Genomic DNA, 14,759 nt, shown 5'->3' on the forward strand with positions numbered 1-14,759 from the left:
ATTCTCGGAATTGACTTTTTGACGGACAACAGTGCAATATAATTGATCTACAGGCCAAGTCTATAACATTTTCCTCCGATCACTGCATGACGCCGGAACCAAACCCTGAACACAGCGCTGCTGTAAAGATCGCCGATGATCATTTCACCCTGCTACTTCACGCAAGCTTGATGATCACCGTCTACTGTGAAAATACTGCCCCTCACGTTGACGCTATCGTAGAGAGTGACCAAAGCTTGCTTATCGACCGTGGTGTCTCCGTCGCAAGAGGCATTGCGCGCTTTAAGCAAAGCAAATCCCACGATTTGGTCACTAATTTTACTGAGAAGTACTAGCATTTAAACAAGGGCACTGCAATTGCGTTCCTCGAAGAAACGCACGAATCAAGTGACGTGATCGCGATCACCGACTCTGGACATGCACCCGAAGATGCCTTCAAGACAGCTGCGTCGTCTTTGGCTACGTGACATCTAGGTCCCAGGACATTGTTACGCAACTCCGGTGGGCAATGCCTCACAACACCTTCACTCAAGAATGATGATGACGACGACAAAGTGCTTGGCACGCACCTCACGAGAGCTCTGCCATGGGCGCTATGTAAATAATGTAAATAGATTGCTTCACCCCATCGCATCTTCGTCTCATCTTTGTCCTGCTGTCTTGCCGCCACGTGACATTTTCGTGGAGGGTGCTGAGTTTTCATCTCCATGATGGCCTCCGCATCGCATCGGCTCGGCCTGGGCAACATCGTCGAGGGAACGTGGGCCGTGTCTGGCCGCCCCAGCCAACTGCGACCAGCGTTCGACGACGTCCCGCGCTCCGTGACCCTAGCCCAACAGCAGCCGACCAAGACCAGCCATTAAAAGCCGAGACCAGACTAACCAAAGATGCCGCGTCCCCAGCCCTGTCGTCCGACGTGGTTCGAGTTCCTCAGACGGTCCGTTTATGCCTTCAAGACATAGCTGTTGCGGGGCCAGGCATCATCACGTACATCATCGTCATCAGTGGCGGCAGCCATTCACTATGTTTTCATCACATCGCTCATCCACATCGCAACCCTCACGGTACCTAAGCCTTGACTGGGACGGTCGTCCGTGTCTCCAGTGGGCAATGCCTTACAACGCTTTCATTCAAGAACGATGACGATGAAGTGCCTGGTGCACACCTTGCACAAGCCCTGTCATGTGTGCTATGTAAATAATGTACACAGATCGCTTCCCCCCATTGCATCGTTCATCTCATGTTTGTCCTGTTTCCACGTAACCCCCTCCCACTCTTCCTCTCACACACGCACGCACACACAGGCACACGCACGCGTACGCGCGCACACACGCACACACACACGTACACACAGTGGACTCCCGAACTCGAAGAGACCATGATAATTTGTTCGTCTTATCAGAAGCCCTCCCAAAAAAAGAATCGGCAACAGACCCAGGTGCATGCAAATACCTTGCTTCAAGCTGGTGAATGAAGTAGACTCACAATGGGAAAAAAGAAAAAGAAAAAAAATCATTTATTATGCAACTTGATAGAAGACTGTCTTCAAGTGCTCTTGCTTGAAGCACAACACCATAGCCACTGAGCCACCACGGCGGGTATAATGTCCATTTACAGTTAAACCTCGGTGTAACGAAGTCAGTAAAATTTGTAATTGACTTCGTTACATTGAAATTTCGCTACATTGAAATTCGCTCCCGTGAAGCATTTCCTACAAAAGAAAACGTGGCACACATACCCGGCTGGCGCACTGTTTCTGTTTCTATCGGAGCTTAATCGTCTACGCGGGCATCAGAGTTAATCGCATGGAGCAAAAACCCGCCCCGCAAGCCACAGGCACGCTGACGCAGCCACGGAGGCAACCCGCGTGATGTGAGTAGCTCCAGCGACCGCTTCCGCTTCGCTGAAACGCAACTCGAGGGGCAAAAGAGAGGGGCATGCGAGAAAAAAAAGCGGATAACGTGGGCGAAATTTTCACTGTAAAGCATCATACGCGCCGCTTACGAAAGCGCCCATCAAATATCTTCGGCATCCCCGAGCGCTTCGATGCTCCCGCCATAGGGTGCGCGCCTCCCCATTGGCGAAACTGGTCAGGCTCCTCCCACTACCGCGTGCAGCGCGGGTCACTTCCTGGCGCAAAAGCCGCCACCGACGGACGCGGGTGTGACAAAAACGTGTGCACAAGGCTCATAAAGATTCAAAAATGCTTGCTGGAACGATGAAACCCAACAAGCATGAGCGGCGCGCATTACTTTTTACTGTGAAAATTTCGCCCACGTTATCCGCTTTTTTTTCTTGTGTGCCCCTCTCATTTGCCCCTCGAGTTGCGTTTCAGCGAGCGGTTGGAAGCAGTTGCTGGAGCTACCCACATCGCGCGGGTGGTGTCCGCGGCTGCATCAGCATGGCTGTGACTTGCGGGGCGCGTTTTGAGTTTTTGCGGGGAGAAAACGCTCCATGCGGTTCACGCTGATGCCCGTGTAGGCGATTAAGCTCCGACAGAAACGGAAACAGTGCGCTAGCCGTGTATGCACGCCACGCAGTTTGTAGGCAAGGGGCTCGCTCACAGACCCGTGGCTCGCTGCATCCGCGGCATTTGGCGGCCCGTGTTGCTGTTCGTGTTTTATGGAGACCCCATTTCGGCGCTTGCGTCTCATAAAATATACCTCTAGAACTTAAATTTCTTACCTAGTTCTCCATGGAACTTCGTTACATTGAAATTCCGGCAAACGGGACTTCGTTAGACAGAGGGTGAAAATACATGGTGTGCATACACTTGAAGTTACGAAAAATTCCGTGGTTCGTTACATCGTGGGTTTTGTTACATTGAAGTTCATTACATCGAGGTTTAACTGTATAGCCTCTTGCATATGCTTAAGATTCTAAATTATTCACACTTAATTACCTTTACCACAGCATACAATTTAGGGCTGCAAATCATCACAATAAAACAAATTTAACGACATCTAAAGAAAAAACAATGACTGCAAGACAGAATAAGTTTATTTTTTACAATGAACACATGAGGTGGGATGTATGCCGAAATCTCTCTTGAAACAATTTTAAACCGCAAAGGAACTTACCCACACGGGGGAAAAAAAAAAAGCCTTCAGATTCACTGACTTACTTCAAATAACTGGGTGATAGCTGCTTCTTTATGCCCAGTTGTAGAACTTCTAATGGTCCTTTCCAAGTCCTCTAAGTTATTGACATGCTCTTCTGGCAGTTCCCTCAAGAATACAAGCTCCTTCAGAGTGGCAATATACTCCTGCCGGTGCCTATAGGCGCCGGCGGAGACATGTCATCATCACTGTCCTCATCCAACAATGGTGGCTCAGGACAGGCTTCTGCCTGCACTTTACGGACAATTGCACTATCATCAAGTTCTTCAGTCATCCATACAGCATCTTCCGCAGCAACAAAGTAGTTGAGGTCATCTGCGTCACTCACGAGTCTATCCTCAACAGCTTGCTTTCATGATTGCCGTGCGTCCTCTCGGGAATCGGGAATGACAACGTCCTCGACTAATGCTGACGAAGCCGATGGACTGACAAAGCCAGCCTTTTGAAACAGTTTTGCATTGTTTCACGTGTCACATCCGTGAACAAGCGGTGAATGCACCAGCACGCCGCCTCTCTCATGCATTAAGGACTGTTTTGATTTTTTTTTTGCTTCGTATGCACCATATTTTGACCCTGACCATGTCATTTTGATTGATTGATTGATTGATTGATTGATTGATTGATTGATTGATTGATTGATTGATTGATTGTAAGGTTTAACGCGCTAACGCAACACCGACGATGAGGCGCGCCGTAGTGGAGGGCTACGGATTAATTATGACCACCTGGGGATCTTTAACGTGCGCCGAAATCTCGTACACACGGGTGTTTTTGCTTTTCGCCTCCATCAGAAAAGCGGCCACCGCGGCCGGGAATCGAACCCATGATCTCGTGCTCCGCAGCGCAACGCCTTAGCCACTGAGCCACCGTGGCGGGTCCTGACAGTGTCAGAAGTGTTCGTTGTAAAAGTCGGATGCTTCGAAGAAAGTTCGGTACATCTGGACACAGTTTCAATGGGTAGCATAGGAAAGTCGTAAGTGCACCAAAATATGGTCGTTATAACCGATGGATTGTTATATCTCGGATCGTTATAAATGGGTTCGACTGTAGTGGCCTTGCCAATGCGCAAACTGCTTTCCTTGCACTTGCGACTAGTAATGCAGCCTGGACGGTTTTGTTAGTGTTCTGTATGGGTGCCCCAGCCATGTAGCCCCCCTGAGGCAGCCTCGCAAATGAAACCAGGGATGCACTTCAGTAGATCAGTGTGCACTTCAGTAGATCAGTGTGCTATCTGTCATGCTGTAACTGGTGGCAGCTGCAAGGTTGGAGGCACACTCTCAAAATGTAGAGCTTTCCCCTCACTGTTGATTGCATTGCATGTACAGCCTTGATGCAACATGCTCAGGTTTAGATGCAAAGACGAGTACATATATAGGTGCCAGCTACCAGGCATGCCGGTCAACATTTTCACAGCTAGAGGAGCGAGCCACAATGCTAGCCCTGAGAAGGAACATTCGGCAAGAAAGCAGGCAACCTGAAATTGTTTATAATGTGTTGTTCATGCTACACGCACCAAAAGAAAATTACACACTATGTACTTCAAACATAGGCTGCTTAATTGTATGCCTGCATCTTTTCAGGTAAATCAGCTCAAGGACAAACCCCTGTAAAGGTAGGACACTTTGTTTAATGCAATTAATATGGTTACTTTTATGATTTCACAATACTAATATTGTTCTGAATGCACCTTTAAGTTTGTTATAATGAGATTATAATGTAACAACACTAAAGCCACTTGAACTACAGCACTGCGCCCTATTTGTTCCATTTGAGGTGTCCTTTTGTCATGCTGAACTTGCTAGTGAATGTGAACGAGCTTGCCCAATCCCAAGCGATTCTACTTAAATGTGTATCATTTTTGTCAGCAAATCAGTAAAGACGCAGATGTACAAGTAATTTCCATTCACCGAAACAAAGGCACCAACGAAAAAATTACAAAGATAGAAGACTGGGCTCGTTGCTGTCAAAAAAACCATCACAAGGACAAGGTAGCGACAGACCACAAGTGCTGCTCGATGCTGTACCGAAGAACTTCTCGACGGCAAGAGCCACTATTGCGGACAACTGGCCGGTCAACCAGAAGACCTGGCAGCAGGTTTTGTGGAAAAAATTGGCACTGACCAGAATTGCTGCTCGAGGTGCTCCGCCTCCTGACTGGTCGCAGCACCTGGGGTTGCCGAATATCGGCCATGAGCCGGTCATGAACCGATGTTTCCCGGCGAGGAGCAGGCTTCAGTTGCCGCCTGGAGACCTGGGCAGGCAGAAACAAAACAACAGCACAGTGAATGAGCACGCAAAGTGGGAGGACAAGTAATTCCCAGAAAAGCATCCCAGCGTTCCTCTGCTACACACTGCTCCTGGCAAAATTGACACATTTATTGTACAGCAGCTACATCTTAATGAATAGATGAAAGATGCCAGTCTATACTACGGTAGCCTGAAATGAACTGATTTAGCCTGCAGAACTACCAAAGACACTCGCTGCTTTTCGGCACACATTTTTCTCAGAAAGTTTCATTCTGTTTAATTATTTTCAAGATCACAGCAAGGGCTCATCAGTACCTGGGAACGGAATAAGAGGGAAGTGCTTCAGAACTTTGAGTGTCCTCAAAAGTATTTAAACTTTACATCTGCTAAAAAAATGTACAATCCAAATGAAATATTACACTCTGGAATACAAGCAACACAAAATAAGACACTCCCTCTTAAGCTATTCTCTCGGATCAATTAACCCAAAGCATCCACGACCAAAATTTTAATGTTTTAAAGAATTCAGGGTTGTTTTTTTAACGTTCATTGAAGTCTAAATGTAACAGAAGGCCAAAAATACCGGAAACCAGAAACAAACTAAAAAACACATCGTTCTTAAACAAGTTTAAAAATAATGCTGAGAATAAAAAATTAAAGAAAAAAAGAAAGAGTCCACAGGTCTGCTTCCACTGCCATGCTCCTCCTACGAGCCCCAACTACCTTTAAAGTGACTGTGGTATATAACTTGTGTCAAAGTTGTGTCAAAGTTCGAGCTGCTTTCCGCCAGAAAATGTACCAACTAGCACAGATCAGAGAGTAAAAGCATATTTGAAAGCTCTTTTATATTTATTCTATTGCATAAAATACATACAAAAGCTATCCTGCTGTTGCAAGCTTCATTCATAATAGTATATTTTATGTGGAAGAAGCCTTCATCTCAAGTGGTGATATTTACCACAACTGCTTCAGTTTGAGGAGAACGAGGGTTTAAGTATGATCATCCAAATATCCTGAAACATGCCCTCACACGTGCACATGCACACACACACACACAAGCAGTGGCAGTTATGGTAATGAAAATGCAAGGCATGAAATATTAGCCCAATTTATAAAACTTCACTGGCATGGCATGGTAACACTTTTTATACTTTGCAACCATCTGCTCTTGGTATCCTGCATCAACACTTCACATAAATACATTAATTATATTTTAGCCTCCATGCGGATATTGCGGTGACTACCCTTGCACCCACCGAGCATCTTACACGCCGTTTCTGAAACCTACCCGGCAGCCCCCTGGCTCGTTCTGTGGAGGATACCCCAACATCTACCAAAACCAGCACTTATTGTTGACCTGCGTCTCCAACAACGCTATCACTTTACGAGGTGAGGCTGGCTGACCACAACGCAGGATGCAGCTCCTGCTGATGTCCAGAGCAGAGGAAGCCTGGGAAGCTTCCCAAGAAGGTGCACCAGATTAAGGGTGCTCAGAAAAAATAAAGCGTTTCTCCGTTTCCTTCCAAAGCCAACTTATAGCCTCCCCACCAATGACTGAACTGCTGCTTTGCTAGCCTTTGTTGTCTCTCTAGGCGATATTAAAAAGTCAATAGTGAATTAGCGATAGAATGCACGCTCAAATGAAACAGTGGCAATTTATGAACTTGGGCAAATAACATGCCCACACTTAAAATAAGGAAGAATGCTTTGCTACAAGACAGAGGGCTTTCCAAGGTTCATCTAGCGCCATTCCAGAACAACCTGTGCTGCCGATTTCAGGACAAAAGACCATGGTACCACTGGAAGCTTAGCCGTCAGCTTGGGGAAACCAGGGGAAAACTTACTGGGAATAATGGTGGTCTTGAACGAATGAAGTCCAGTATTAATGCGTGGGCGTCCTTCTTTACCCGGGGTGGCAGGTCACCGTTCACCTGCACAAAGAAGCAGCCAAAGAATTGCAGGCCCTTGTCGCCTATTGGGCAGTAGTGCCACTATGCAAAGCTGGCAACATTACAAGGGTGTGTGGTAAGGATGGAATTACGTACTTCAGTGTGGGAAGCAGTGAAATTTTATCCTGCTCCTCACAGACCGGCCAAAATGCCTCACCGCCAATGCAACAAAAATGAAGCAAAATACCAGCATTGCTGTTTACAGGCACTGCACTTTCAGGACTTTCAAGGTGGAGAACAGCTGTAGAATGTTTACTTTATATGCGGCAAACGGAGCTTCGATTCCTACTCAGTGGCACTTACATGGCACTTTTTTTTGAACAAAACTGACAAAAACACCGAAAACCAAAATTCAAGGCTAATGTAATACGTTTTACACTCACCCATTGTGTGAGGTGTGCAAAAGCCAAATACTACATTTCACAGTGGAATTCAAAATAATATATGTATTTTGATCATGTAACTGGTCAGTCACAGGCAACTCTGTAGTCTGTGTTCATACAACAACACCATAATGCTCTATGCAGAGAGCACACCCTATTCATATTCCTACAAAAATAGGTCCGATTCTGGGTTTTGAGCACAGCACATTCGCTGCATTGTTGCCAGAAGAGAGATTTGAAGAGTTGAGCACAAAAATGGACAGGGATGGTGAAGACAAGGTGCACTCCTACAGCTGAAGTTTTATTTATTACACACACTCCTTCCTTTCTTTTGCATTTTGTTGTATTATTTGTTCTAAGTGTGCTTAAAAAAGAAGTGTGTGTGTGAAAAATAAAACTTCAGATATAGTAGTGCTCTTGTGTCTTGTCTTCAACATCCCTGTCCTTAACTCTTCAAATCATGGATTACCAACTAGGCTAATCGATCACATTACAGAGGAGAGAGTTACATGCAGCTCGGTGTTAGCCTCAAGACTCCCAGCACTTTTTCCAAAACACATAGAAAAGGAGCCAGATTAGGAGAAGATTAGGCAACCTGTTGAATGAATTGATTTACATTTTAGCCCAGAGGGCTGCCTGCTTCAACCCAAGCTTATTACTAGAAACTTGTCCCAGCCCAGTGTTGCCAACAAACGACCGGCCCCACTATCTCGCTTCCATGGGCTCTTGCCACAGAAGCGACCAACCACAATGAAAATCAGAACGCGTTATTGAATAAATGTTTCTGAAACAGTCCACTGAACTCGTGCATTCCTGCACCTCCTGGGAAACTGATTCTATGGCACTCACGCACTAACACACCACTGGTACTTCCTTAGCAACATTCACTGTCGTAGCGTGCACGCTTCTCTTAACCACAGCGATGGTGTTGGTCAAGCGGTAGGCTCAGTAATAGCGCGATCAGGAAGGAGCATAGCAATAACTGTATGCTCCCCTCCTTTTTCTACGGCCACTTTCTCATCGTCTGTTTTGCTCCTCAAGCCAACCTCATACCCTCTAATTTTGCGTTCCTCGTTGCCTATTTTAGCTATAGACATATTTTCACCCTTTGTTGTGTTCCACGTAATAGCATAACGTAAGCCATGTTTGGGCCCTTACTCTAGATCATGATGCAGCTCCTCATACTGAACAGCAACACCTAACTCTAACTTCTCCCACTAGTGAAGGGGGGGACGCTTTATGCTTATCCTGTCTCTCGTGTAAGTAAAGAACAACATGAGCACCACTATTGGGAGCCTGCAGCGCATTCCAGAAGGTAATGCACACAGAGGCGCATGCAGGTGCATTCTTGCACTTCTTTGACAAGCACCCCAGCATTGAAAAAAAGTAAAACAAAATGCTTGCACCGAACCAGTTAAGAGCTGCAGGAGAAAAATAGTAAATAAGTGCCAGTCACTTTGATTGGCGGAAACAGACTGAGACAAAGAGCTTGAACAAATTGAAGATATAGACGTGAACCAACCCATACTACAGAAACTAAGAATTTTAAAACATGTTCATAATGCTCACAATGACCTCAAGATAAGATATTGCTGCATTTCACAACACCTCTGTATGCACGTGCAAGTGTCTGCACACGTGCAAAAGGGGGGGGGAGGAGGTGAAATTTGATTGGCACGTTTCATTGATATGTTTACCTCGCAGCTACATGATAAAACTCAGTACCACTCTAGCTTCTGTATTTCAGTGTGTGTTTGGAAGATACATTCTCTTAGATGATCTTCATGGTTGCCTCAAATGTTTATTAAGAAATAGCGACTTTCTGCTGTTGTCTGCGTGTGCACCATGCCCGTGTACATGTACACACACCCACACAAATACAAACATTTATTCATAAAAGCTAGCTCGTATTGTTCATTAGTTATCATAGTGCCTAGCCAATGCACCACATTCTGAGCCTTGCAGGCTTTCCCAGACCATTTTTCCTGACCAATGCAGAGGGAGCATAATACAGTGATGCGTAGCTAAACGTAGATACTACAAGGTATTTCAAACAGAACACAAAATATTGAGATCGCACAAATTACACAAAATATCGAGTAATTTCACTACAGTGATTGCAAGTGTTGTGATAGTGCTTGAGAAGATGGGAGCGCAGCTGGGGTATTCTTCATCTTTTTTTCCTTCCTTATGAGTTTGGCCATGACTCCAAGGCCAATGGATGCATGTTGCACTTGGTTCCGTCTGCGCCGTTCAGATGGAACAGCGTGACTGACCCACCTCCGATATCGGTCAAAGTACTTGGCTCATCTATTATCGGAAACTACTACGAGATGATAAAGGTGACAGAGGTGATACACTGCACAAACATGACGAGATAAGGCCACGTAAGCCGGAACTCAGCTGTAAATACACCAACTTCGTCTTCGTACTGTCGTCCCCTGCACATTCTAAGCGGCTACCATGCTTTCCATTGGCACATACAGCAGCCGCTGCGACTAGCATGCCTGGCACCCTTTGGTGTTGCCTCGCAACATGCTTTCCTGCTTATGCGGCATTCGCTTGCTCTGTGTACTTGAGTAGAAGAGCGCTGCTGTGCCTAGCATGCCAGACGCCCTCTGCTGTTGCCTAGCAAAGCTGTTTCTCGCTCAGGTGGCATTCTTTCACTCTGTGACCTCAACTGACAGACTTCACCCCAGCGGGGCATCTAGCGCTCTCCCACACTAAAACCGAAACCTGTTTTCAGTGTTTGGCAGAATCTGCGTCTTCAAGAAGATTTGATTGATTGATTGATTGATTGTAGGGTTTAACGCGCCGACGCAACGCAGGCGATGAGGCGCGCCGTAGTGGAGGGCTCCGGATTAATTTTGACCACCTGGGGATCTTTAACGTGCGCCGAAATCTCGTACATACGGGCGTTTTTGCTTTTCGCCTCCATTAGAAAAGCGGCCGCCGCGGCCGGGAATCGAACCCGCGACCTCATGCTCAGCAGCGCAACGCCTTAGCCACTGAGCCACCGCGGCGGGTGTCTTCAAGAAGAGAGATTTACAGGGACACTGAAATGAATTGTACACATTCATTGTAGAATTATCTTGCCAAATATGTGTCTACAATGTGGAGGCCATGTTACGAGTTTTTCCAGCCAATTTACACACACTTTTTAATGAGAACAGTGAATTTGAAAACGCCGCCTCCCTTGCATCATCCTCCCCGCCGAATTTGGAGACATCCGTTACGATAACATGCTGGGAAGTTCACAGGGCTACATTTAATAGATTGCCAGCCCATCAATCCGTACAACCTGTGTATAAGAATACAAAAATTTGGCCTTAGCGAAAAACAAAATTTTCAAGCAAGAAAACCCATTGCAAACCACATTAAGGTCATTACGGTAGTTAGTGCAGTAGCTGGGAATGCACATGGTGTTTTCTATACTGCCATCTTTTACAGACAAACTAAAGCTCTACACGTTGCCTGAATGGTCAAATAATAGGTAACGTGTTGAACAATGCAGCCACGAAATGACCGCAAAATTCACTTCAGTACCCCTTTGACATTGTACTTCTATTTCTTTTTTTTTTTCTGTTCATCTAGTGTCTCCACCCTTTCTTTTCCCTTCTCAATTTAATTGACTGTGTCGCTTGACACGCCATAGCTACACCTGGGCTATGAGGCGCACTGTAGCGGAGCGGAGGGCTCTGGATTAATTTTGACCACCTGGGGACCTTTAACACGTGCCAAAATCTCGACACATGAACACCTTCTATTTTCACCTCCATCTGAAAAGCAGCGACGCCTTAGCCACTGAGCCACAGCAGCGTGTTCCTCCCTCTCAAAGTTTTCCACTTCAGCTGCAGCACTATACAATAAATAACCCGGATAACTGACAAAGCGATTAAAGGGACAGCAAACAGATTCTTGAGGAGTGCTACCACCAACCTTCAAACAGAATTTCCATCCCAAATGAAAGGGCTCCACTTAAATCACCTCTAACTGAACTGCTTTTCCTGATAGGGCCCTACAAAATCTGAAAGCGGAATTTTTAGATTGACCAGCCTAAAGGGACCATGCAGGGGCCATGCAAGTTTGTTTTATTCAGAGGATTTCACGTTTTATAGTGCCTCCAGCACTTGTCCGGAAGCAAACGATGCTTTATTGACTGCGAAATTAATTAATGTAAGTTCAAATTTTGATTCTCCTTGCCAAATCATGTGTTTTAACGACGTCTGCAGTGACATTATAAAAACGGGTCTTCAAGCTAAACTTGGTGGGAAGCAGACACTTGTTTACCGTTAGTCAAGCTAGGTGGCTCCACCATACCGCAGCTGGCTGTTTTCTGCCTTCGCTTCATTTTTGACCATATTTGTACCTGGCTTGTTTTTGTTCAGGGAGAAAGTAATCGTTTCGTGAAACATGGTGCTCGCTCGATAAATATGGTCCCATAAGACGCCGTCGCTAACGCCAATTGGCCAGAGTCGTCTGAGACAACCCGAAAGAGCCGCAGTGCTGTGCAGCTAAAACAAGCATAGTGCACGCAGTACCAACAGCAGTACGCATCGGTACTTCTATGTTTACTTGTGCTTTCGTAACTTCTCCTGTTTATTCCACTATTCTTACTGCTGAAAAAAGAGTGTGCCATAAACTTAATTAAGTGCAAATAACTTGTTCAGCAAACTTATAGGTTCTGCCTAATTTGCATTTGCTTTTGCCAGCCTCAGCCAATCACAGAGCTGGCGCGTATGACATCATAGGTTCTGTTGCGGGAAATGAGCTGGTGGGTCGCATGGTCATTCCCTTTTTTCCTAATTATATAGCTTATGTGAGTGAAGTTTACGTTACAAATTGTGTCAGTATGATTCTAACGAGGTAATCTTTCGAATGAACCAAACTTGTTTTGCCGGCATGGCCCCTCTAAGTATGCCGACAAAACGAATGCTGGCAACCATGACAGTAAGCCGTGCAGCAACATACTCTTAACTGTACGCGAGATGAAAGAGGTATTTAAAAACTTGTCCTCAGCTGGAACAATAACAATGAGTAGTCTTTCCTATTCCTTCATGTGGTTTTTGAATCACTCACTGAAACCGACAAGCTGTTTGCATATGAACGGTAGTTCACATGGCGCCATCTTCAAGATATACTGTAAAATTCAGTGTAAAGTTTACACTGAATAGAGATATTCAGCGTACAATTATTAGCAACAATTGATTTAGAAATTCCTTATGGTTACCCCACTATATAAAACAGTGGCTTTCATATGAACTAGAGGACGTGTCCTCCACAAAACGCGGTTGGCTGTCCCATTAAACTTGCAAACAAAAAGCCTGGGGGGCTGTTGAGGCTGAGGGCAGTGCAGCGTGGCTTTTTGAAAAGTTTTTATTTTTCTTTTAAGCATATGCATAACAGGTGAAATTTCCAAAAGGTTGTTTCTTGAAATGTATTTCATGGCATGATTGGTGTCATTCACACATATACAAAAATTCTGTTCTCAGTTCCCCTTACAATGCCTGTCACTTTTCTTACACAGCTTTAGTGTGATGCAAAAAAAAAAAAAAAAAAACTCAAGCAACCATGTTATGCAACAAATAAGAAAAAAAAAAGGTTGCCATGCCGCCCTGCGAAAGTGGATGTCCAGCGAAGCTGTTGTAAACCACTACAAATGCTGATGGGGGAGGGTATGAAATGTTTGTCACCATCTCGGCGGGCTTGTCGGTTGTGGTTGGCTCTCTCAGGCAGTAAATGCTGGGTCCTGCCTAGCCTGACGCATGTGCTCGGCGTCTTGGGCAAGAACTGCGTTTTTTTGCCTTCCCTTCTTTCTTTCTTTCTTTATTTTATTTATTTCATGTAACCTCAAGGCCCAAACGGCATTAAAGAGGGGCGTGGTACAGCGTACATTTTTAGTGCATTTAGTGGTACAGCGCGCATTCTTGGTTCATTTGGTGGTACAGCGTACATTTTTAGTACATTTTTAGCATTTAGTGACACTAGTACTGCCTATCCTTCATACATAATCTGCAAACAATCTACCAGGAACACATGGTGGGGGGGGTCCCATTGTTCACAGGTGCCTTATCATCCGTAATGCGGTTTCGATGCTTGTTTTGTGTTTTTTTTTTTTTTCAAACGAATGCTGAGAGCTCTATGCTGCATGCCTGATTAGCCTGCATGCCTGATGAGGCAAGAACTGCTGGGTCCCGCCTGGGTTTTTTTGTTTACGACATGAAATTTTTTAACCAACTACAGGCTAACAGCTTTGCTGTACAACCTGCGTGTCTCGTGGCAAAGCCAACCTTTATTTTTCCTGTTGAAGTGGTACAGCGCAAACGAAATTTGCAAAATACAGTTGAATCTCGATAAACGGAAATCGCTTAAATGGAATTGCCGTTTAAACGGAATCGCCGCTTAAACAGAACTGTAGCCTGGAAGTTGGTTGGTTTTGTGTTCAGATAAGTAAAAAGACTTTCGGTAGTCGGAACTAAAATTTCTGCCTCACCGAGTAAACAGAACCGGAAATGAAACTTCTTGTCAAACCCACGGCTAATAGCACCAGCTTTTTCTGGTTCCGGCTGTTTAGTTTTTGTTTTCTTTTCTTTTTAAGCCTCGTTGGCCTCGTAAACCTCGTCTCGTTAGTAGTCAGCCGTGTTAGCTTGACGAATGCATCACAGTTCTTGTTCTAGTCGTTAGGTCTCGATTCAAGTCACTGAGGTTACAGAGCTTAGCTCCTGCCGCCTCGTTCATGCCATCATCATGCTATTCGTGCTTCATTACCGTGTTGTCGTCTTGTAAATTCGATGCTCGTAAGCACTTGCGAAGTCGAGGCATGGAGCGTGCACACCATGCGCTTACGTTAAAAAAGAAAGGACATCATTCTTGACTTCGAAAGCAGCTCTTTGATGCATTTTCTCGCATTTTGTTGGACACAGTGACTAATTGTTTCTAAATATACCTTGTGAATGTTGTGCCTAAACCTCTTGTAGTTTTGTTGCTTTCTGAAAAACTATCAGCTACATTCACCTTCCAGTGCTCAGAGTTCCATGATATGCCCTTAGGAGTGTGTACAC

General features: G+C 45.3%; 1 protein-coding gene across 1 annotated transcript in view; it reads right to left on the reverse strand.

Annotated features, from left to right (window-relative positions):
- Spir (spire type actin nucleation factor) overlaps nt 1–14,759 on the reverse strand; it is a 246,504-nt gene that overhangs the window by 77,985 nt on the left and 153,760 nt on the right. The window contains exons 7-8 of the mRNA XM_077686600.1: nt 7,211–7,297; nt 5,241–5,370 (exon numbers count right to left, since the gene is read on the reverse strand). Coding sequence (XP_077542726.1) covers nt 5,241–5,370; nt 7,211–7,297 — 217 coding nt within the window. The remainder of the gene's footprint in view (nt 1–5,240; nt 5,371–7,210; nt 7,298–14,759) is intronic.

This window comes from Haemaphysalis longicornis, unplaced genomic scaffold (genome assembly GCF_048455015.1).
Source record: "Haemaphysalis longicornis isolate Haplotype H1 unplaced genomic scaffold, Haemaphysalis longicornis Haplotype H1 scaffold_1, whole genome shotgun sequence".
NCBI lineage: Eukaryota > Metazoa > Arthropoda > Arachnida > Ixodida > Ixodidae > Haemaphysalis > Haemaphysalis longicornis.